This window comes from Macrotis lagotis, chromosome 2 (assembly GCF_037893015.1).
Source record: "Macrotis lagotis isolate mMagLag1 chromosome 2, bilby.v1.9.chrom.fasta, whole genome shotgun sequence".
Lineage (NCBI taxonomy): Eukaryota > Metazoa > Chordata > Mammalia > Peramelemorphia > Peramelidae > Macrotis > Macrotis lagotis.
This window is the reverse complement of record NC_133659.1, coordinates 301,163,984-301,187,578: the sequence shown is the minus strand read 5'-3', so window position 1 is coordinate 301,187,578 and position 23,595 is coordinate 301,163,984. Positions and strand designations below refer to the sequence as shown.

At 34.6% G+C, this 23,595-nt stretch overlaps 1 protein-coding gene across 2 annotated transcripts in view; it reads left to right on the top strand.

Moving 5' to 3' along the window:
* SLC6A15 (solute carrier family 6 member 15) overlaps positions 1-22,330 on the top strand; it is a 141,863-nt gene extending 119,533 nt beyond the window's left edge. For both annotated transcript variants that reach the window (XM_074226530.1, XM_074226529.1), the window contains 7 exons: positions 4,995-5,105; positions 8,760-9,001; positions 9,093-9,285; positions 13,097-13,289; positions 14,432-14,591; positions 16,163-16,325; positions 20,911-22,330. In XM_074226530.1, coding sequence (XP_074082631.1) covers positions 4,995-5,105; positions 8,760-9,001; positions 9,093-9,285; positions 13,097-13,289; positions 14,432-14,591; positions 16,163-16,325; positions 20,911-21,282 — 1,434 coding nt within the window. In that variant the 3' untranslated portion in view covers positions 21,283-22,330. The remainder of the gene's footprint in view (positions 1-4,994; positions 5,106-8,759; positions 9,002-9,092; positions 9,286-13,096; positions 13,290-14,431; positions 14,592-16,162; positions 16,326-20,910) is intronic.
* The last annotated feature ends 1,265 nt before the right edge of the window (positions 22,331-23,595 follow it).

Sequence of the window (23,595 nt, the reverse complement as noted above, 5' to 3'; positions counted from 1 at the left end):
CAGTCAGGAATATCTGAGCTCATTCCTATCTTAAACACTTATTAATTAGCTAAGTGGCCCTGGAAGGGATTTCAAGAAATCATATGACTTGTTTGGTAGCTATTATATGAATAAGCCATCCATCTTTTAGGGACTATTTCTAACCATGTGTATTGGAACTAGTGCCTCCCAATGGATAGATAGTGAATCTGATCTAGAATAAATTTTCTTATTTTCCATTTTGTGGGCTGTAATAGAAAATGACAATACTTTTCATGATGAGGACAATGGTCATCACAATCATGTTATTACAAATTTAAATCTTCTCTAGGGATAAGATCTCTACTGACTTCCTTAGTTTATTCTAACTGACATTATATCTATCACCACCACTCTTATTTTCAATCTATTTCCTATTTTTTGAAATGTATCTCTTCATTGATTCTTCTTTGATGTGGCTAATCCCTGACTTTGGAAAGAACCTGCCCCATTCACCATAATTTTTCCTTTCCCAGATAATGCAAAATGCTATTTGGTCTTTTATCACTGGTTCACCTGTACCTGCCTATCCTTTTCTAAACTCTCTCCCAATTTCTTCACATCCTTTTACAGTGTGGTCAGAATCAAGAAGGCATAGGCTTCTAAAATTGATTTGACACATTTTTCTACACTACCTTTCCACATTTAGAATCAAGAGATATTGATGTTCTCCAGGAATAAGGATAGAGTTAGGAGTTTCCCCTTTGAAAGGGAAACATGCCTATTGATGCATACCAGAACTTTCTCTGAAAATAATGATCTGAAAATGAGTACTGCCAAGGCATTGATTAGTACATTAGGCCACATAACCAGTTTGTGTCCTACTTGAACTCAGATCTTTTTTTGACTTGGAGGTTTTTCTGGCAATTTCTGTTATTTAAGAATGAATGTGGAATTTTTAAATTAAAAATATTGTCATAGAATAGCAGAAATGCATTTGGTTAGAATTCATATTTTTGCAACCTTATGGGGAAACCCATATTCACTTGTACCTTGACTGTTTTCAGAAGCTTGGGTTCATATGACTAATAAAAGGCATTTTGAAGAGAGTCCAGAAAAACCTCCAGAAAAATTCAACTAGGTTGATAGAATGAAGAATTAATCATGAAATCTAATAGAACTGAGAATTTACCATGAAATCTAGACTAAAACGATGAAGACTTGAGGGGCAATGTGGCATAGTGAATGGGTGGGCTCTGGAGTCAACAGACTTGTGTATTTACCAGTGAGGGGAACATGACTTAACTTCACTGTGCCTTGGCTTTCTCATCTGCATAAGAGAATTGAGCTTGGTTGCTTTCTAAGGCCTCTTCTGACCTGAGATTTATGATCCTATGATCTCAACTGTTGCTCTGAGTGAGAAGACATGGTTTGGTTGAAGTCCTTCTCTTAGGGGGGGATTCAATTCACATAGATCACTATGGATTCATTGAAGTATCAGATGACACTTTAAAGAATAGTCAGCAACTGGAGCCCACTGCCCCAGGAGACATGTGGTGGGAACATTGTGGAGTAGGCTAGGCAAGCTTTTTCCTTAAAAGATATTAAAACCATCTTGTGTTGACTTTTGTACTTAGGCCACCAGGAAGCTGTGTAAAAGATGTGTCAGCCTTAGCTAATAAGACTTAAAAGAACATTTCAAAAATCTTGCCAAGCCCACAAGACAGATAGGGCTCCTGCTGTAAAATGTATGATAACTAAATGAATTTTTTTTAAAAAAAATTTAAAACTTTTTTAGACAAGTCAATAAGGGGTTTATTTGGGGATTATTTTTAACCATCTGTATTTGAACTAGAATAGATAGTGGATCTGATCCAGAATAAATTTTCTTATTTTTCCCATTTTGAGGGCTATCATAGAAAATGACAATATTATTAATGATGAGGACAACAATCATACCACGTTATAACAAATTTAAGACAACACAGGTTCTTTAGATGTCCACCAGGAAGCACTTTTAGTTGCTAAGAGCTGCTTCATGTGATTGAGAATATGGTCAACCTTATTTCCACCATAACATTCTCTAAGCACTAACTGGGAGAATATACTTGAACAAGCAACATAGACTTTGAACTCCATTTGTGGGACATTGGTTCAATATGAGAAAAATTTTGACTATCTGAATAGTAAGACCACAACCAACAATAACAACACCAACACTAACCCTAATTTCAACAGCGACAACCCTCTTATTGAATCCTTCCCAGATTAGTGTAGAGTGAGTGGAAGAGACCCCTCAGCAGCAGAATGGAGCAGTCATTTCAAATGAATGAATGAATGGAGGAAAAAAGTCTTTATTAGACTCTCATTATATGCCAAAGCACTATGCTGGTACTTTGAAATTTATAAAACTGTGATCTTCTTACAGAAAACATAGCAAACTCTTTCTCTTGGTCTAATAGCAAACTGAGCATTTTAGCAACATTCCTTTTCATTACTTTCCATGGGGGTTGCTGAGTGTGAAAGAATTTTCACACTCCATTTTAGCTGATAAGAAGACTGGTCTGTTAAAACATACTTGCTGTCAGGACGATTTTCCTACATGTGCCTCTATAGATGATTCCCATGTGTCTCACCAACCGCTAGAAGAACAGTCATCACTCTCTCACCACATTTCACTGAGTGTTCCACTCTTGCAAAAAAAAAAAAATCCTGTTATCTGGATAATGTTGAAAATATTTTTAGAAAATGTACAGTTGGTTATTTTCCCTTAAAGAGATAAGAACCATGGGAGACTTGTAAAAAAATTATTTTTAAAATTTAAAATTTCATTGAATCATTTTGTTTTACATCAGAACATAAGGGAAGGGTTGTTACCAATGATATTCACTCAACCCCCTGGAAAGTGTTTGGGTCACACCTGGTGACCCCACCCTTTCTGTATCTCCACTTGCAGCAAAGTTCCTATTCTAGGAAAGCGAAATCATTAGGCCAAATTATCTGACATTGATTGTTTGTATATATTTGAGTGTTCTGCATTTGTGGTCACTTACCTCTCCAAGAAAAGGGAGGAGATGAGATACCTTTTCCTACGCTCTTCTCTAGGATTAGAATCTGGGTCCAATTTCATTCCAGTACTATAGAAAATATAAAGTTTTATTTTTTTCTTTTTCAAATGTAGACGTTCCTGAGAACTTATTTGTTGGGGTCAGCTAGGTGGCGCAGTGGATAGAGCACCGGCCCTGGAGTCAGGAGGACCTGGGTTCAAGTCTAGCCTCAGACACTTAATAATTACCTAGCTCTGTGGCCTTGGGCAAGCCACTTAACCCCATTACCTAGAAAAACCTAAAAAAAAAGAGCTTATTTGTCCAGATTTCCTTGATCTTTAAGCTGGATATTTGGCATTTTAATAAAGAAATTGAGCTTTGCACTAGATTTTCATTGATGGTTCCCAATTTTGGGAAATGAAAACTAACTAGATTTGCTGATAGAAAGGAAAACTTAAATATTCAAAAGACAGAGTGGAACAATCCTCTTTTATCTGCTATTCTACAATAATCATAAGCAATATAATGGATAAGTATGAATTTTACTTATGTATCAAGAATATAATTTATGAAAGGTAAAATGAAAGAAACTGCATTCTCTTAGATTTTAAGTTGCAAAGTTATGTCAATCTACATTAGTAACAGTAATATAAATAGTAACAGCTACATTCATGCAATGAATTATTCATATGATTATCAATATGCTTTACATTCATTATAATTATTCATGAAATTATTCATATAATGAATTTAGATGTGCAAAATGCTTTAACTATATTAGCTCATTTTATTCTATTTTTTGGTTTTTGCAAGGCAATGGGGTTAAGTGGCTTGCCCAAGGTCACAGAGCTAGGTAATTATTTAGTGTCTGAGGCTGGACTTGAACCCAGGTCCTCCTGACTCCAGGGCCGGTGCTCTATCCACTGCGCCACCTAGCTGCCCCTCATTTTATTCTCATTATTACCTTGGGACATAGTTGTTAGTATTATTATTCCCATTTTACAGATGAGGAATTGAGGAAGACAGAGAGCAAATGCCTCATTTTCTTCATCAGGTTTCCCATGCCACAGGTCCAATCCTATCTCTGTCTTGTCTAATTAATTCGATTTGTATGGATTACTTTATGATAGAGGGCCAGGACATGTCCCAAATTGTTAGGTGCCTCATCAGTCCTTGATCCACTGATCCCATAAAATAAAGTCATTCATAGCCTGGATTTACTAAAGAAACATATTTTTGAGGAGGCAGGAAGGAAAATGAGCAGATTTATCCAGGTTTCCTTGGTGTGTAAGCTGGATTTTTGACATTTTAATCAGTGAAGTTATTTCGAGCTCTGCTAAAACTAAGTGGGGAGAACTAATCAACAGTGGTATACCAATTCTACCAATGCTACTACCTATTTAATGACAAAACAAAGAAACAAATGATAAGAAAAGTGTGATATTATTAAGGACATGAACATAATTCAAGGGGCCTTTGGTTTTTAAGAAATTGAAAGAATTCTTGAATTACATAAAGAAATAATACTGTTATTAATTATTAGCAGTGGTAAGACTTCCTTATTTTAATAGAGTACAAAATATACCATATAATTTTTTTGCCAGTTTTTCTAAATTAAAGTCTATAGAAAATTGTTCTGACTTCAAGATTTTCCTATAAGGATATAGTTAGAATAAACCAATGGATTTGTTGTAGTGATAAGTACCAGTGAATAAAGCGATAAACCCAAGTTCATAGATGATCATAGATATTTCCTAGGCCAGTCTCTCTTTGCAATAATATTCTCATCTGTAAAATGGGGGATAATAACATCATCCACTTCCCAGGGTGGTTGTGAGGCTATGATGAGATATAAATGTTAACTACTATCATGGATTGAAGCAAAGAAAAGAGTACTTCTTTCCTTATCTTCTATGTAAAAATGAATGAAGTTGAAATTTCAGCTTAACACAACTAATGAGTCTATTTGTTGCATATTGTTTTTTCCAGATTATGTATTTCAGTTCTCTTTTCCCATATGTGGTACTCATATGCTTTCTAATCCGAGCACTGCTTTTAAATGGTTCGATTGATGGCATCCGTCATATGTTTACCCCAAAGGTATGTGCTTAGCTTCAGAGTCATGAATGGATTAGATCTATTATTAGAAATGCTTTGATGTTAAAGACTACCAGGAGGAAGCCTTTAGAAAGTTAATTTTTGTATATGTGGTATTTTTAAAATTTTAGCTTGTGAATTTTCTAAATCTTTGACATTATAATGTCTTAATGGTAAAACTGAGATATTTCTTGTTTTTGTTCAAGATTCAATATTAGGATTTAAAACTTTTAGTATCAAGCTAATTGTGTTCTTAAAAATCATTATTTAAGTCATTATTTAGGATTTCAAATGGTTTCAAAAACATTTCAGAAGTAAAGTCTCAGAGGTGGTAGAGTCTAACCTTTGATTCCCACCCCCTTTCCCATTCTTGAAACACTGATAGAAATAATATGTTGAGTTTTAAAAAGATATTAAAAATGAAGGAATTGATGATTAAATGTGGAGGGGAAGATACTTTATTTCTGAAAGAATGCCTTTTATTGATAAAAGTATAGAATTCAATTCTTTATTGCTCATCTATAAATAAAAAGGGATTGCATGTTTATGATTGTTGTATTGGGAAATCTAGCTATTGAATTCCTTCTCAGTTGTGTATAACATTTTTCTTTTTTAGTTTTGCAAGGCAACAGGGTTAAGTGGCTTGCCCACGGTCACACTGCAGGGTAATTATTAAGTGTCTGAGGCCAGATTTGAACTCAGGTCCTCCAAGCTGCCCCAACTTGTGTATATCTTTTATTTCATTCATTCATTCATTCATTCATTCATTCATTCATTCATTTTTAGTTTTTGCAAGGCAATGGGGTTAAGTGGCTTGCCCAAGGCCACAAAGCTAGGTCATTATTAAGTGTCTGAGGCCGGATTTGAACTCAGGTACTCCTGACTCCAGGGCCTGTACTCTGTCTACTGCACCACCTGGTATATACCTTTTAAAGACTTAGGAACTATGAAAGCAAATTCCATATTTTTTCCTTTTTTAAGAGGGTACATTGTTCCCTGCAGTTAGCTGGGAAACATCAAGTACAAAATTTGTTGAGGTGTCTGCCAGGTTGATATGGAATAACAACAAGGGTTTGAGTATCTATTTTAATTAATCCTTGTTTCAACTGAGATATAATTGAAACTTCTTTCAGCGTGTTTCCTTGTGTAAAAATATATATTTGAATGTATGGGTGTATATATATGTGTGTATGTGCAAGTATATGTATGTATGAGGGTGTGTGAGTCTAGAATGTGTGTATGTATATTTGTGTGAATGAATATAAACCGATTTCTGAGTATTATATATGGATATAGAGATGTGAATGTATGTGTATGAATATATATGTAAGTCTGGATAGATATGTGATGGTATCTAATGGTGCATGTCTCCATATGAATACCTCGAGGTGTGCAAGTGGGCATGAGTGCATACATGTGAGTGTACAAGGCTACCAGAGGCAGCTGGAGATAGCAAGGAGGGAAGGGGCGGTTTTGCTCCATGGAACCTTCATTGAGTCCATGGTTGGACAACTGAGTGAGGCTTGGGAAGCTCTTTGATGCTGCCCTCCCCTCATCCTCAGAAGAGTACTGAACATGGATGTCCAGCCTTTCACGGCTCTGCTCGTATAGAGAATCTTCCTGCCACATCCATGGACGTTTCCCTCTCCATGGAGACATGCCGAACTTTGCCACCTGTGTAGCCAGAGGATCCGGGATGTGGAGCCAGGTGCCATCTGGGCTGGACCTGGGCTGGAAGTCTGGTTCTTCTTTGCTACCTGTGTGACCTTGGGCAAGGGCCTCACCTGTAAAATGACAAGATTGGCCTTAATTGCAACTCAAGTCCTTTCCAGCTTTAATTCTGTCTTCCTGTGACTGGAGGTAGTCATGATATTCATTGTTCTATACCATCTGAATTTATGCAGTAGCAGGATCACAGACCTTTGAAAGAGACTTCATAGCTGGTCATCTAATTTAATCTGTTCTTGAAGGAATTCCTTGTACTATAACTAGTGGCCACATTGCCTCCCCTCAGTCCAGTGTGGATAAAAAAAAGAAAACAAATTTCTTGAATTACTAATGAAGAATCAAATAAATGACTGTTTCAGAAATTCTACAATAAATTCAACAGGAATGTATGGAATTATAGCTAAAACGAGTATTTAGCTCCATCTAGTGACCAAAGAATGTCATATCACTACAGGAATTTAATAATGTGTCTCATTGGGAAGAATCAAGACACACATACACATCCATACACATATACATACATACATGAGCTAGATATATATATCTATCTAGATAGTCACAAAATTTATATATACATGAAATTTATATATTTATGCAATATATATAAATATACAATATATAAACAAAATTATGTATTTAATTAGATGCACTTTTAAAGAAATTTAAAATATACATAGATCCAGATCTATATATATACAAAATTTATATATTTATGCAAAATTTATATATCCAACATTTATATATATCCAACATTTATATATATTATATAAATACAAAATTCTGAATTTAATTAGATGTATTTTTAAAAGAAATTTAAATAATTGTTTCATTGAATAAATGGAAGTGATTTAAAGCTATTTAAATGCATTCATAAAATACTGAACCCCACTTCCAATTTAATAAAAATAAGACTGAACACTAATCTCTGGTGTAGATTCTCAACCTAATAAAAAGGAGAGCTAACTCAAAATGGGAAGCAGCTTAAAGCACTGTACCCTATAATCTCATCAAAGTGATTATTCGTTTAGGTTGTATATTTAATAGTAGTATGTAAATATTTTGTGAACGAAGGAGAGGTGATGGATATGTCAATGGACTGGGACACAATCCTATCACAGATACTAGATGTTTGCCATTGGGAAAATCACTTAACCTCTCTGTGCTTCAGTTTCTTCATATAAAAAATGAGGAATTTGATTTCTAAGGCCCTTTAGCTTAAATTTGTAATCTTAATGGATGAATTTGAAATTTGTAGAAAGTCCAATATGTCTATATTTCCATTGCCTTTGAATTAATTCATTTGAAAGACACATGTAGGCCTTTCTTTGATATTACTGTCCCTTCCCATTGACTCACTACCCCAATTCCGGTAGAGACTTTCCTTTTAAAAAAATAAAAAAAAGAAATTTGACTAAGCCAAAGCAATGGTCTCTAAATGTGTACCTTATTCCTTATTTTTAGTCTACCACTTCCCTGCTGGTTGGCAAGAGGTCTGCCTTGCCATCAGTTTTTTGGATTAAGTTATTTTTTCACTTAGCAACACATCAATTACAGAACCATATCACTTTATAAACCTTAGAATTTTGGGATTTGATTTATTTTCACTTAGGAACCAAATCATCGTCTAATTAAGAAAAGTTATTTCAAAGTACTATGAGTGTGTTTCTCTTTGGAAGCTTCCAATATGGTGACTTGAAATGACTCTTTACCTATGTTGATGTAAAGTAAATAGATGATATTGGTTAATATTTGTATATAACTTTTTTTCCTGAAAAGTAAGAAATATGCTTATAAACACATGTCAATATTCTCTTTGATTCACAATCATCATTGTAATATATTTTAATAAATATCAAACTGTTTTTATTGAAGATCTATCCTCAAATTATATTTTGCAACTGATGTTTTATTATGTCTTATTTTAAACAGCTTGAAATAATGTTGGAGCCCAAGGTCTGGAGAGAAGCTGCTACTCAGGTGTTTTTTGCCTTAGGGCTAGGATTTGGTGGAGTCATTGCCTTCTCAAGTTATAACAAGAGAGACAACAATTGCCATTTTGATGCTGTTTTGGTTTCCTTCATCAATTTTTTTACTTCTGTCCTGGCCACATTGGTAGTGTTTGCTGTTCTGGGCTTCAAAGCAAACATCGTAAATGAGAAATGTATTATCCAGTAAGACTATTCATTCTCTTTCATACTTTGACAATATAATTTGTTCAAGGATTTGTACCCAGGATAATAATAATATTTTATTTTTTTACAGAAATTCTGAGATGATTGTTAAGCTTCTGAAAATGGGGAATATTAGCCAAGATATAATTCCTCATCATATCAACTTTTCAGCTATGACTGCTCAAGATTATCATTTAGTTTATGACATTATTGAGAAAGTGAAGGAAGAGGAATTCCCTATCCTTCATCTCAGCCCCTGTCAAATTGAAGATGAGCTTGATAAAGTGAGTGGCCTTTAAAAAAATGGTAACTTGAATGCAAATGTCTATTGTGTAAGTAAACACAATAGACACCCTGTAATTATAATCTATTTTTTATAAATGACTAGAACTCATAATAGATTTTTAAAATTATTTATTATTTGTTGCAAAGACATTTGTAGTGTGTGATTTCACTCATGGAAATTTCTTCCAAAAATAGAGTTTTCATCTCTTTTTGACTATTTCTTCCTATAAGTAATTTTTTTAGTCATAATGTTTTGATAATTAATATTGAAGTGGTTTTACTTACTTTAGCCATTTGTGAAGAATATGTAATTTCCTCAACATAGCGCCCTTCTCCATTTCAGATAGCAAGGTATCTTTTATCATAGTAGATAACTCTCAAGGGTTTGTATGATACCAAGTGGGGTTTGCTCAATATAATACTGGATTTAAATTCATATCTTCATGACTTCAAGCCCAATACCCTGTCTACCCTAGTGAATATGTGTGTGGATACATGTTCATGCATGTGGACATTCCCTCCAAAAATGGAGATCTCATCTCTTCCTATAAGTTTGCCATAGTGGATCCATTCAACAATATGGTGGTCTTGTGTTCTCTTGACAGCTTGAGGTCACAGTGGAGAATGAGGGATCTAATCTCATCAAACTGCCTCCATTTATCTATGGCTTAACCTAGAATGTATACTGAAATATAACCTTGAAATCTGGCTACAGTTTTTGTATCTATCCTAATTAATCTACAGATTTAACCTCTCAATTAGCAAAACAAGAGTTCAAATCCTGTTTTTGACTTATATTGGCTAGTTGATCCTGGGTTAAATCAATGATGGTGATTCCTCTGGACTTATACATCACAGAAATTGTTGATCTATATGGATGAAATCACCAGTCTTAACAAAAAAAAGAAAAAAAAAGAATGTAGTACATTTTTTCTTGCTTTTTATTTGAGTAAAAAGCAAACTCAGACATAGCAAGTTTAAAGGTAAATTATTATTGGAATTTTTAAAATTATTGTTTGTGTAAATGGATTATAGGATATGTACTAGTTTTTATTCTAGGGTAGAAGAAGCAACATTGAGAAACTAATGAGTTTTTCAATCAATCTTTACATATACATTTTTAAGATATAAAACGAAGAAGATATGACTAAGTCTGAGGAGCCAGAAGAGAATAACGCATCAGGAACTTATTTTATTTCAGTTCAGAAAGGGGTTTAGTGGCATTGATACATTGCAGTCATCAATTCACTTATTGCTTGGGATGGAAAGGGAAATTTTAAGGCTTGGACTTTGGGGATTTTTTTTTCCATAAGAATTTGAGACTTGCATTCTTAGATAAGATCATCAGTGAGGATATCCAATCTGGCTTTGTTTTGACTATCTTTATAGAAAAACTAGTCAGTGACTGTATAGGAATAGTTGTATGTATGTGGATCCATAATCCAAAACAATATGCTATTGGTTAAGTGTTTACTGTGTATAAATGCCATATGAAAATATGTTGCATAAACCAATGGAAGTTATATTAAACTATAATTTGAAAAATACTTGATGAATCTTAAGATTTTTATATGAAAAGTAACATTTTTATTATAAAATAGTAGTTTTTGCCATCACTTCCATCTCTCATTTTATTTTTCCACTTTGATCATATTTTCAATGGAAGCCATTCCATACATGAGACTTAGATAGAACCAAAAGAGGAGTAATTAGAATTATCAAGTAATTTCACTAGGTGGTAATGAATTATTCCAAAATTATAAAAAATGAATTTATAAAATGATAAAATTATTTTCTTATATTAGTTTCTTTTTCTGCACATTTAGGTAAGAGGCATATATATGTATATACATACATACATATATATATATATATATATATATATATATATATATATATATATATATATATATAAACTTGATTTTTCTCCTAGAAAAATTAGGAAACAATATGGTTAATTTTGCACATATGTTAGTATATATGCACATATATATGCATAAATGGACATATATATCCACATATACATAGTGTATATAAAGACAGTATCTGTACATGTGTATGTCTAATATATACACATCCTTTGGATGTATGCTCCATGCATATAAATACATGTATATATATCATTGGTTTGATAAAATATATAGATAAATTGATTGAATTGATGCTATATATAATTTAATGCAACAGATGCATGTACATGCACACCCACCCCTGTATTTTTATATATATACTTTTTTGGATAATTTTTAGGTACACACCCCCCCTCTTACAAAGAAGTTCTCTAATCATCATAACAAAGAAATGATAGTTAAGAAACCTCAACTGAAACAGGGATTACATCTGACATTGTATATATAGCAATCCACACCTGTAGTCTCCCATCTCTTTCTACTAAAATAAGGAAATTTTTTCACCTCTTCTCTGGGTTCAAGATTGGTCATTATAATTGTTTAGCACTTATTATCATTATAGTGTTATTTTTATATATTTCATAACTGCTATTACTTAGCCTATATTAATTTATTACTTAGCCTTTATTAACTTATTACTTAAGCCTTTTAAGACTAGAAGAAAATATTGTGTAAATCCTCTGCAGTAGTACTGACAATATTATAACTGTCATTATAATATTTCAAGAAGCCAGAGAGAGATGGATATCAGGTTTTAGCTATTTTTCTTTCTTGCATCATGTCATGTTACCAAGTTGAAAAGTATATGATAAACTCTTTGTTACTCTATACATAAAGAAATTGAGTTTATAGATTCTGAAATAACTGGAAAGTAATGATAAATTATGACATTATGTATCTGAAAGCAAAGAATTCAATGGGAAGGAATTTGGCAATCGGGATATTTTTCCTTCCAAGGCTCTTCTATCTTGTCTTACGTTTTAAAGTCTAGAGTTTTTTTTTAGTAGATTCTATTAAGTATGATTAGTTTTAAGACCTTAGGACTCTTAGAACAATCAGCTGAAGTGGTCTTGGGGGAAGAGGATTGGTCAAAATATATTTATTATAGAACTTGGGAGTGTTAGTCAGAAAATTTTGCTTAACAGGTCTTTTAAATTATTGATTATAATCATAAAGCCAGTGATGCCCACACTATCAAAGCCAAACTATTAAGAGAACAAACTCATTTTCTCTGTTCATGTCATAGTTATCGGGGTGGACCACTTGACTTTCTTCTCTTAGAAGGTAGAAAAGGGAAGATTGTCATTCTTCTGGAAAATTTTTATTCACTTAGTTTTTTTCATTCAGTTTGCAGTCACATATTTTTTTAATTTGAAAAAATAAGTTATACTTATTCACTGATTAGTTAGGTCATGTGGCAGTTACAGTGAAAAACACATTGCAATTTTTGTTTGGTATAGCAATAGATGTATGCATGCATTTCCTCAGTAGAGCAATCAGACTATGTTGAAATACATGTATATATGTGCAATTGTGAATTATAATTGCTATTTATAAATTATATCATAGGTATAAAAATAGTAGGACTTCTTTTCATAGTACTTTTTACAGAAAAGACTAATTTGCCAAAATCCTTAGCAGGAAACAAATGATTATGATTCAGGATAACAAATTAAATCTAGTGACAGGATCTGCACTTAAGAAAATTTTATGGCAAATTACATAAATTTCTATCCACTAAGTGTTGCCATCAACATGTTGTTTTCATTTCTGGTTCTTTCTGCCCCATTATTCAGAAGTGAAGTCCCTTTCTACCAGGACAATGTCCATAGAAAGTTGGATGCTCTATTATTCTTCACTCTCCATTAATTTGATTATCTCCTCTTTGTCTCTCTTACAGGCCGTACAAGGGACGGGGCTAGCCTTCATTGCTTTCACTGAAGCAATGACCCATTTCCCTGCCTCTCCCTTCTGGTCAGTGATGTTCTTTCTCATGCTCATAAACCTAGGGCTTGGCAGCATGTTTGGCACCATCGAAGGCATCATCACACCCATTGTGGATACCTTCAAGGTCAGGAAGGAGATCCTTACTGGTGAGTCTCATGCATTTTATGATTCATTGAATTACTAAGATGTTTTTCACCCGAGTCAAGGATCAAGGAAGGAAAGAAGAGTTTCTTATTTTGTTTTTTACGTGCATAGAATCTTTGTTATGAAGTCACAAAGGATTAATAAATACCAACTCATCCAACCCCAAGCATTAGCTTAGGTCAGTTCTGAGAAGCCATAAGATAAAGTTGTATTTCTTGATGTAACAGCTCAAGAAGGCAGTCTGCTGAGATAATAAAGGAATTGGCCCCTGCTTCATTAGGGGTAATTCCCACAGAGGAAGCCTCTATTATAACATATATAACCATTGTAGAATATAAGAATTCTACAAGAATAGCAAGAATAAAACCAAAGACATTTTTAATGTGTTTACATTAAAATGTTTTTAAGTATCCATAAGGTACTAGGTGGTCAGCATAAACTAATGTATGAACTCTTAGGACATACAATACATTTTCATTTAAGATTTAAACCAAATAGATAAGATCAAAATGGAAATTTGACCTTTTTCATGTATCAGTTTAGGTAGACACAGAGCATTGGCGCCTGGTAGTCCCTCATTCAAACTAGTTGGAAGACATCTCATAAAAAGAAATAAATTCTATTGTAGCTGACAGGAGGTGATTGGTTGCAGGTTTCAGAGTCAGCTACAGTCTACAATCAGTTCATTGGGTTTTTGGAACAAAGGTCAAAGTAATCACTAGTTTAAAAGAAAGATGAGATTACCAAATTGTTTTCTTTTAAAATTATCATATGGATAAATGAATTAATGAATGCATGAAAAGGAATTTTATTAAGTACATGCTATATATCATCTCTGGGGATATGAATGCAGAACCCATCCATAAGGTGCTCAGATTCTAATAGGATGAGATGGTATGTTACGAGAAGTGCTGTTTCCAGGGAAAGGAGTTTGGTTTTAGAAAATGACAGGTATAGACAATGCAGCCATAGGGGGATGGAGAGGTCACTGGAGTTAATGCACATTTGAAGGCAAGAAACATGGCTGGAGGCTGGCTAGATATTGGGAGGCCCTTTTGTATGAAGTATTTTATTTTTATTGATAGTTTTTAATCACCAAACTTAAGGCTTAACATTTTTTCTCATTTTCTCTTTTTTTCTCCAGTTGTCTGTTGTCTTCTAGCGTTTTCTATTGGCTTGATATTTGTGCAACGTTCTGGAAATTATTTTGTCACAATGTTTGATGACTATTCTGCTACCTTGCCTCTGTTAATCGTAGTCATTTTGGAGAATATTGCTGTGTCAGCTGTTTATGGCATAGATAAGTAAGTTTCAAAATAATATTTGTTATTATTATTATTATAATTTTTCAGTCTCAGAACTTGGATATACCGTATTTCTGTTATCAGAAAAAGTGGGGTATGGAAATGATGGAAACTGTTAAAATAAATTTAATAAATAAAATAAATTAAAAAATAAAAAACTCAAAAATAAACTAATGATAGGTTATCCTATTATTAGAAGCTTCCTCTGATGCCTGGGTTCTCAAAGGTTATCCAGTAGAATATTCTAACTCTTATTTAATCCTAGCAAGCTAGAAAAATTTCTAATATGAGCTTCTTATCTGTCTTCCCTTCCTCCCTTTCTCATTCTTCCTCTTCATATATCACTATCTCTTCTTCCCTCTTTCCCTCACTCTCTCTCTTTTATTCTCTTTTTTATCCTATCCCCTTCTCTTCCCATTCCTTTTTCCCTTTTCCCTTTCCCTTGCCTTTCCCTTTTCTTTTTTGTCCCCCCTCCTCCCCCTTCTCCCCTTCCCCTTTCTCCCTGTCTTCTGTTTCCATCCTCACTATCTCAGACTATCCTGCATTTCTAACCAGATTCTGGTTGACTAGCTTATTTAATTTGGACTTTTCTTTATAGATATTTAAGTTATAAGGAAAGTGACAAGTGATCTGATACTTATTGTAGTGTAAGCCCCTCACTGATACTTTACACCATTCTAGACTGAATTGTTCCTTTTCATCCAGGCAAACCATTTAGACCTTTAGGACTCTCTTAATCAAATCGTTAACTTCTGGTTGAACATTTTTTTCTAAAATATATATAATTATTTACATACAATACTTAGATTCTTTTCTTGATGATGCAAAATGATGTTAATGGCTGTGCTCATTAAGATGTTTAAGGACTATCCTCAGCAGAACCTTGAATGCTTCTATTTTCTTGTTCTGAGTCTGCCTTAAAATTTTCTTTAATATGTTATTATTATAGAAGTAAGTTTAGATTTACTGCAAATGAGTATTGCAGCTATCCCTTTTTCATTACTTGAATTATTGCCCCCCCCAAAATATTTCTCTTAATGGTTATTTGTAGCACTTAGTGTCTGGCCCAGAGCAACTTGAATGACTGTTGATTATTGACCCTTTTGGATCAAACCTGGAATTTCATTGGCAAGGAGGCCTTCTAGTTTGGAAATTCCCTCCACCAATGCACCATCACCCATTTTCCAATGTTAGTTTCTCGAGCAGTGCCTGGGACAATAAGACTTAAACCTGGAGTCACAAAGTCCTTATGTAGCAGGGGTTAGATTTTAACCTGCATTTTCTTGACTTTCAGACCAACTCTCTATGAATTTTGCAATGCTGACTCTCTATTATGGCTTACTAAATACGGAGAGCAGCTTACATCTTAGTGAGAGAAAAGGCTCTAATGTAATTTCAAAGACTCTCAAGTAAGGTCATCACAATTAATGCAGAGGATGCCAAAGCTCTTCTCTAAGGAAAGGGATCTTGGATTTATTTTTAACAGTATCCCAGATTATTCATTGATTGGAATTGCTTACTGAAGTAAAGCAGAGTGTTCAAAAAGGACCTTAATTATTTGTTGTTTTTAGGTTCATGGAAGACCTGAAGGATATGCTGGGCTTTGCTCCTAACAGATATTATTACTACATGTGGAAATATGTGTCTCCTCTAGTGTTGTTGTCATTACTGATTGCCAGCATGCTTCAGATTGGATTAAATCCGCCTGGCTATAGTGCATGGATAGAAGATAAGGTAAAAAACAATGAATTTCATTTTATTTTTTTAAATTTTAATTGTGCTTTTTGATTTTTGCAAGACAATGGGTTAAGTGGCTTGCCCAAGGTCACACAGCTAGATTAAATTATTAAGTATCTGAGCCTGGATTTGAACTCAGGTCCTCCTGACTCCAGGGCTGGTGCTCTATCCACTGTGCCACCTAACTGCCCCTGAATTTCATTTTAAACAAAATCTATATGTAAACTTCAATTAACAAAAACTGTCAGTTCTAATACTCTATTGCTTTCTCCAAATCCTATATAAAATAGGGTTTTCCCTTATTTAGGTTCTTGAATATTATTTTCTTATTCCTCAAATCCATAAAATCCAAATTGGTTATTACTACTTTTTTCCTTTCACTACCTTAGTCATATTACTGATAGCTATTTTCCATTATTATTAAAACAAAGCAAAACTCATTTTTTTTTCTTTCCAGAAAAACTGAACTAGGAAAAACTTTAGCAAAATTTCAGGAATATTTTGGCTCAGGTGTATTTAATGGGCTTTTACCAGAATATATGTCCCCTAAAAGGATATAATAGCTACTGATGAAGAATTTTTATGTAAAATCTCTACAATCTGTCTCTTAATTGCTACTACAATAGTGAAATCTATATTTCTTTTTTACAGATTTTCCAGAAAGTGTATACAAGATGAAGGTTATAAATTTTTCCAGCTATCTATGGAAAATCTAGCAATTTATTTTTTAATTGATTGTTTTTTCTTTTTCCTTTTTTGATTATCTTTTAAAAAATTTTCTTTAATTTATTTACACATTACTAAAATATTCTTGTTTAAGAGTAAACATAATACTGCCTCCCCCCACAAAAATATAAACCTTCATGAGAAACAGAGTGAAAGAAAGAGAAAAAAATGTGTTTCAGTCTGTGTTCTGATACCATCAGCTCTCTCTCTCTCTTGGGTGGATCACATTCTTTATCATAAGTGCATCAGAGAAGTTACTTCCATATTTTTCCACAGTTGCTGTTGCTGGTAGTAATTACCCCTATCTGTTCCTCTCCACTACCATCTATTATATTTTTTCTCTTTTTTCATTCTGTCCTCTTCAAAAATGTACTGTGGGGCAGCCAAGTGGTGTAGCCGACAGAGCATTGGCCCTGGAGCCAGGAGACCCCAAGCCTATACCCCACCCCAGAGACCCAGCAACTACCCGGCCCCTTGGCCCGGACAGACCACCCAATCCCAGGACCTTGCAAAAAGTAAAAAAGAAAATGAGTTCTATCTGACTATCTTCTCTTATGATCTACCCTCTCCTCTCACTCATATCCCCCCTCCACTCCCCCCCGTCCCCCTTCTCTCCTTTTTCTTCTAGATGTCTATTGAGTGTATATGTTGTTTTCTCTCTGAGCCATTTGTTATGAGAATGAGGGTTCCCTCATTCCCCCTCACCTTCCCCCTTCCATACCATTTCAAAAGCGATTTCTTGACACTTTTATGTGAAATATCTTAGTCTGTTCTACCTCTCCTTTCCCTTACTTCCAGTACATTTCCCTTTGACCAATTGACTCTATTTTTACAATATATTATATCTTCAATTTCAACTTTTTCCTGTGCCTCATCTATAAAAGCTCCTTCTACCTGCTCTATTAAATGAGAAGGTTCATATGAGTATTATCAGTATCATCTTTCCATGCAGGAATATGCAGTTCATCATCATTAAGTCTCTCATAATTTACCCTTCTCCTACTCTCCACGCTTTACCTGAGTCTTGTAGTTAGAGGTTGAACTTTTTGCTCAGTTCTGGTTGTTTCAACAGGAACATTTGAAATTCCTGTTTCATTGGAAGTCCATCTTTTCCCTTGGAAGAAGATGTTCAGTTTTTTTGGGTAGTTGATTCTTAGTTGTATTACAAGCCCTTTTGCCTTCTGGAATATTATATTCCAAGCCACATGAGCTCTTAATGTAGATGCTGCTTAAGTCCTGTGTGATCCCGACTGCAGCTCCATGATATTTGAACTTGGGTCCTTCCGGCTGCTTGTAATATTTTCTCTTTGACTGGGGAGTTCTGGAACTTGGCTATAATATTCCTGGGGGTTGTTTTTTGGATCTCTTTCTAGGGGAGATCGGTGGATTCTCTCAATTTTTATTTTACCCTTTGCTTCTAGGATCTCAGGGTAATTTTTCTGCAGAAATTCTTTAAAAATGAGGTCAAGACTTTTTCCTGATCATGAAATCCAGGTATCACAATAATTTTTAAATTATCTTTTCTGGATCTGTTTTCCAGATCAGTTTTTTAGTGAGATACTTCATATTTTCTTCTAATTTTTCATTCTTTTGGTGATGAATTATTGTGTCTTGATTTCTTGCTTCCTTTAGCTCCATTTTGCATCTGAAGGATTTGTTTTCCTCAGAGAGCTTTCTTAATCTCCTTTTCCATCTGGTCAATTCTGCTTTTGGGTTTTTTTGCTTTTTGCAAGGCAAATGGGGTTAAGTGACTTGCCCAAGGCCACACAGCTAGGCGATTATTAAGTGTCTGAGACTGGATTTGAACTCAGGTGCTCCTGACTCCAGGGCCCATGCTCTATCCATTGAGCCACCTAGCTGCCCCTTCAATTCTGCTTTTTAAAGCATTCTTCTCTGTAACTTTTTGAACTGTTTTATCCATTTGACCTAAGCTGGTTTTTAACATGTTATTTTCGTCAGCATTTTCTTGGATCTCCTTGACTATTTTGCTGACTTCTTTTTCATGTTTTTCCTGCATCTCTCTCATTTCTTTTTTCCAATTTTTCTTCTATCCTCCTTCACTTGATTTTCAAAATCTTTTTTTGAACTCTGAGCCCAATTTCTATATTTCTTGGAGTCTTTAGCTGCAGAAACTTGGACTTTCTCATCTTCAGATTGAGCATTTTGATCTTCCGTGGGACCAAAGTAATTGTCTATAGTCAGGTTCCTTTTTTTATTACTGTTTTTCTGTTTACTGATTTCCCCAACCTGTACCTGGTTTTGGGGTGTTTCCTGAGCTTTTGTGGGGACACCCCACAAGGACCTCAGTATGTGAGGTTCTGACTGCTCTCTCCTGGTCTGTTGAATGAGCACAAGTTCACCCCTCTGGGGGCGCCCAGACTGAATATGGCTAAATCTCCAGAGTCTTGTCCCAAGGACAGAGGTCATACCTTGGCAGTCTCCCTCCACTCCTTTAGGCTGAGCACTCAGGGCGCAACTGCCTGGAGGCTGCTGTTGGGTGGCTCCGGGGGTCTGCTTCCATTTCCTGGGATCTGGGCTGTGTTGAGGAGGGCCACGCTAGCCTTGGCTTTGTGCTTGCTCTCCCTGATGATCTTCCAAATTGTGCTTGGTGCTCCCTGGGGTGTAGGTCAGGAAACTGTGCTTCTGCCAGGAGCCGGGGCTCCCAGGCACTCTGGGGCTTTTTGCAGGAGGCTGAAGCTCCTTTGCTCTGGTGTGCTAACCCCTCCAACCCCATGGAACAGAGCTTTCCCACTACTTTCCAGGTTACCTTGGGCTGGAGAATTGCCTCACTGTATCTTTCTGTGGGTTCTGTCTCTTCATAATTTAGAGCCATAATTTTAAGGTTTTTGGAATATTTTGGAGAGAGCACCTAAGAGAGGTTCTTCTCCTGCTGCCATCTTGGCAATGCCCCCCTATTTTATTATTTCAATTATATGTTATGAAAGTTTTTCATATTTATAAGTTACACGGTTTTCAACTACCCTCCCTTCCCATCCCTCTCCCCTTAGCAGCATATAGTCTGGGGAAAAAATTGTATATGTACATTTGTGTTTAACCAGTTTGCCTATTAGTCATTTTGTGTATGAGGAATTAGGACTTCCTAATCATGAGATAGGAAGGAAAAATAGGAGAGGTTTTAAAAAAGTGAATATAATATACATTCAGATTGTGTTTTTGTTTTCCCTCTGGTTAGGGGTGTCATTGTCCATAGAGCCCTCCTAGGATTATCCTAGTTCTCTGAACTAGGACATTATAGATGATCAATTCACTATATTGTTGTCAATGTGTATAATGTTTTCTTGGTTCTGCTCTCTTTGCTTAGTATCAGTTCATGTAATTTGGAAATCTAGCAATTTAGATCAATGAAAATAATCTGGATAATCTACTTTCTCAGTGACCTTAAGAATTCAGACAGTGTTGGGTTGGCTAGGTGGTGCAGTGGATAGAGCACCAGCCCTGGAGTCAGGAGTACCTGAGTTCAAATGTGGCCTCAGACACTTAATAATTACCTAGCTGAGTGGCCTCGGGCAAGCCACTTAACCCCTTTGCCTTGCAAAAAAAAAACTAAAAAAAAATTCAAACAATGTCTTTTCCATGAAGTTTGAATAATGGGATTTAATAGTTAGCAGTCACATTTTCTTAAGTGATAAGGAAAAATATATATATATATATATATATATATATATATATGTGAAAAATCTAAACATTTTCTCCATACTCCTTTTTTATATAAGGCTAATAAATACTAGGCTAATATACGTGTGTATATCACAATTATATCTATCATCTATCTCTCTGCTTAATGGAAATAAAAGAAGAGAATTTATGATAATGTTAATTTTCTTCTTTTCATCAGGCTGCTGAAGAATTTTTGAGCTTTCCAACTTGGGGCCTGGCTCTCTGTATCTGTCTGATGGTGTTAGCCATCCTTCCTGTCCCAATCGTCTTCATCATTCGCTGCTGCAATCTTATTGACGACAGTTCCGGCAACTTAGCATCTGTGACCTATAAGAGAGGACGGATCATTAAAGAGCCTTCTAATTTAGAAGGGGATGATGCCAGCCTCATTCATGGAAAGATAGCAAGTGAGGTGCCTTCTCCAAATTTTGGTAAAAATATTTATCGAAAGCAAAGTGGTTCTCCAACTCTTGATACAGCTCCCAATGGACGGTATGGAATAGGATACTTAATGGCAGATATGCCTGACATGCCAGAATCTGACTTGTAGCTTGAAAACAAAACAAACAAAAAGCCCCCAAATTACTTTGTATTTAATTTTTATCACTGAACATTGGCTCTACTAAGAGAAGCAACATAGGCTTCACTTACCAGAGTGCGATCTCAGGTGTTCCATGTCTCCAATCTTTAATCCCAACGTTCTATGGTACGGTCAACTGGAGCATCCCCTTTGGGTTCTTTGGTTTACATTTTACACTGAAGGGATTATCAAATCTTTCCAATGACCTAGTTCCTTCATGCTATCCAAGTTTTTTTTTTTTAATTATCTCAATTGTATTTTAAGATATTTCTATCTTTAAAGAACAGGTGTTACCTCAGTTTGTAATAATAACTGGATTTAATAATATCAACAGTTCATAAATAATGTACCTTAAAAAAATTTATCCTTTTGCCTTCAGGGTAAATCCCCAGTATTCAAATGAGCTCCTAAGTAAGTTTGTGCATCTCTGCACAGCTGTATAGGTCTAATATGTAGATAAGGCTGTACTTATTTTGTTAGATGATGAGGATGTAGGCAATTTGCTTGAAGAAACCTGCAAAATATTTTCTTATGTGATAGATAGTTGTATAGAACAGTAGCATCAGAAAAACAAGGCAGCACTAATAAAAACTAGATTCCTGGGTCACTGGGGACTATATAAGTTGTAGCTGTATATTTTGTGTAAAAATTTGCTTTTTTCAGTGTGAAAATGACATGAGTGAGTCACTCAAGACTCTTAAGGATTGTGCAGATTTTGCATTTTTTTCTAAGCCGTGTGCCTAAAAACTTACTTGATATTTATTGTGGTTCCAAGATTATCCATAGTATATTTATATCACTATACTTCTAATGTATATATGTATATTATTAGTACTCTATGTACTGGTTTGATAACTCAAAAGCAAGATGTCCTTTTGTTTAGTACATTTCTGTTTCGCTCCTGTTTTTTGTTTTTTTTTTTGCAAAAAAAGAAATCCTTGTGTATGCATTTTTTTTGGTTTTGTTTTGAGTAAGTAAATTGTCAAAAATTGTATGGCATTCCATTTGAATCTACAAATAAAGATGACAAAAATGGTTGATGTGTTGGTTTTTAAGATGCATTATTTTCTTTGGGGTCATGAGTTGGTAATATGAAGAAGTGGTGAATTGAAATGCATATCAGGGTTTTAAAATGATTTTATGATTGTCAGTGTGGGAATTTCAGTAAGACTCAAATGGGGTAGGTCAGTAACATTTTTTTTGTTTGTTTGTTTTTAGACAGGGGTGAAATAAAATATCCTGCCTCAGCTCAAATACTGTCTTATGCTATATTTGCGATTCTATGGAAAAAATCTCTTCCTTAAAACTATTAGCATTTTATCACTTTTAGGTTATTGACTTTATAAAGCTTTTCCCCACTTTTTAAAAATATAAAACCTAAGACAACACAAATATTCAATATATTACTGTTTTCTAATAATAGTCCTTTTTCTTTTCTTTCTTAAGGAACATACCTTCCTTTATAATTCTCAATATTCATCTGTCCAATATTCTTATTTCAAATCTTGCCAAAAGAAATTCCATTTTGCTTTAGAAGGCAAGTATCATTTTGTTTCAGGAAGCTTTTCTCTCACAATAAAATGAGAACTCTGTCAATTCTCATTTATTCTGGGAGGATAAGAAGGATGGAGATCCTGGTTTAAATGAATAGGCTGCTTGTAATGACAGGAAATATGCTATAGTAGATAGAAAGCTGGCCTCAGAGCCAGTAATATCTAGATTTATGACTAGCCTCTGAAACACAGTAATATGTCGGGCAAATCACTTAACCTTTCTAATACTAAATATATTTCAGGGAAAGTGCTGACCTACATTGCTAGAATCAGTATCCTCCTCTAAAATTTCCCTATGTCTAGTCTTTCCCTTTATTTGTATTTTTAAAAGCAGATTTTTATCTGTTTTTATATCTTAGGTCTTGGTCAGTCTCTCTCTCTCTCTCTCTCACACACACACACACACACACACACACACACACAGAGCCCTAGAGAGCCATCTCATTTTATAACATTTACTATTAATTGTTTTATAATGCTTTTTTCCTTATTTACCTTGTTGAAGACTTTTATATTGTTTTGTTGACTCTTATTACTTCACTTTGCATTAGTTAATGTAATTAATTTTTATTAAAGATTTTATTTGAGTTTTGCAATTTTTCCCCCCAATCTTACTTCCCTCACCCCCCCCCCCCCCGGAAGTAATTTGTCGATCTTTGCTTTGTTTCCATGTTGTACATTGATCCGAATTGAGTGTGATGAGAGAGAAATCATATTCTTAAGGAAGAAA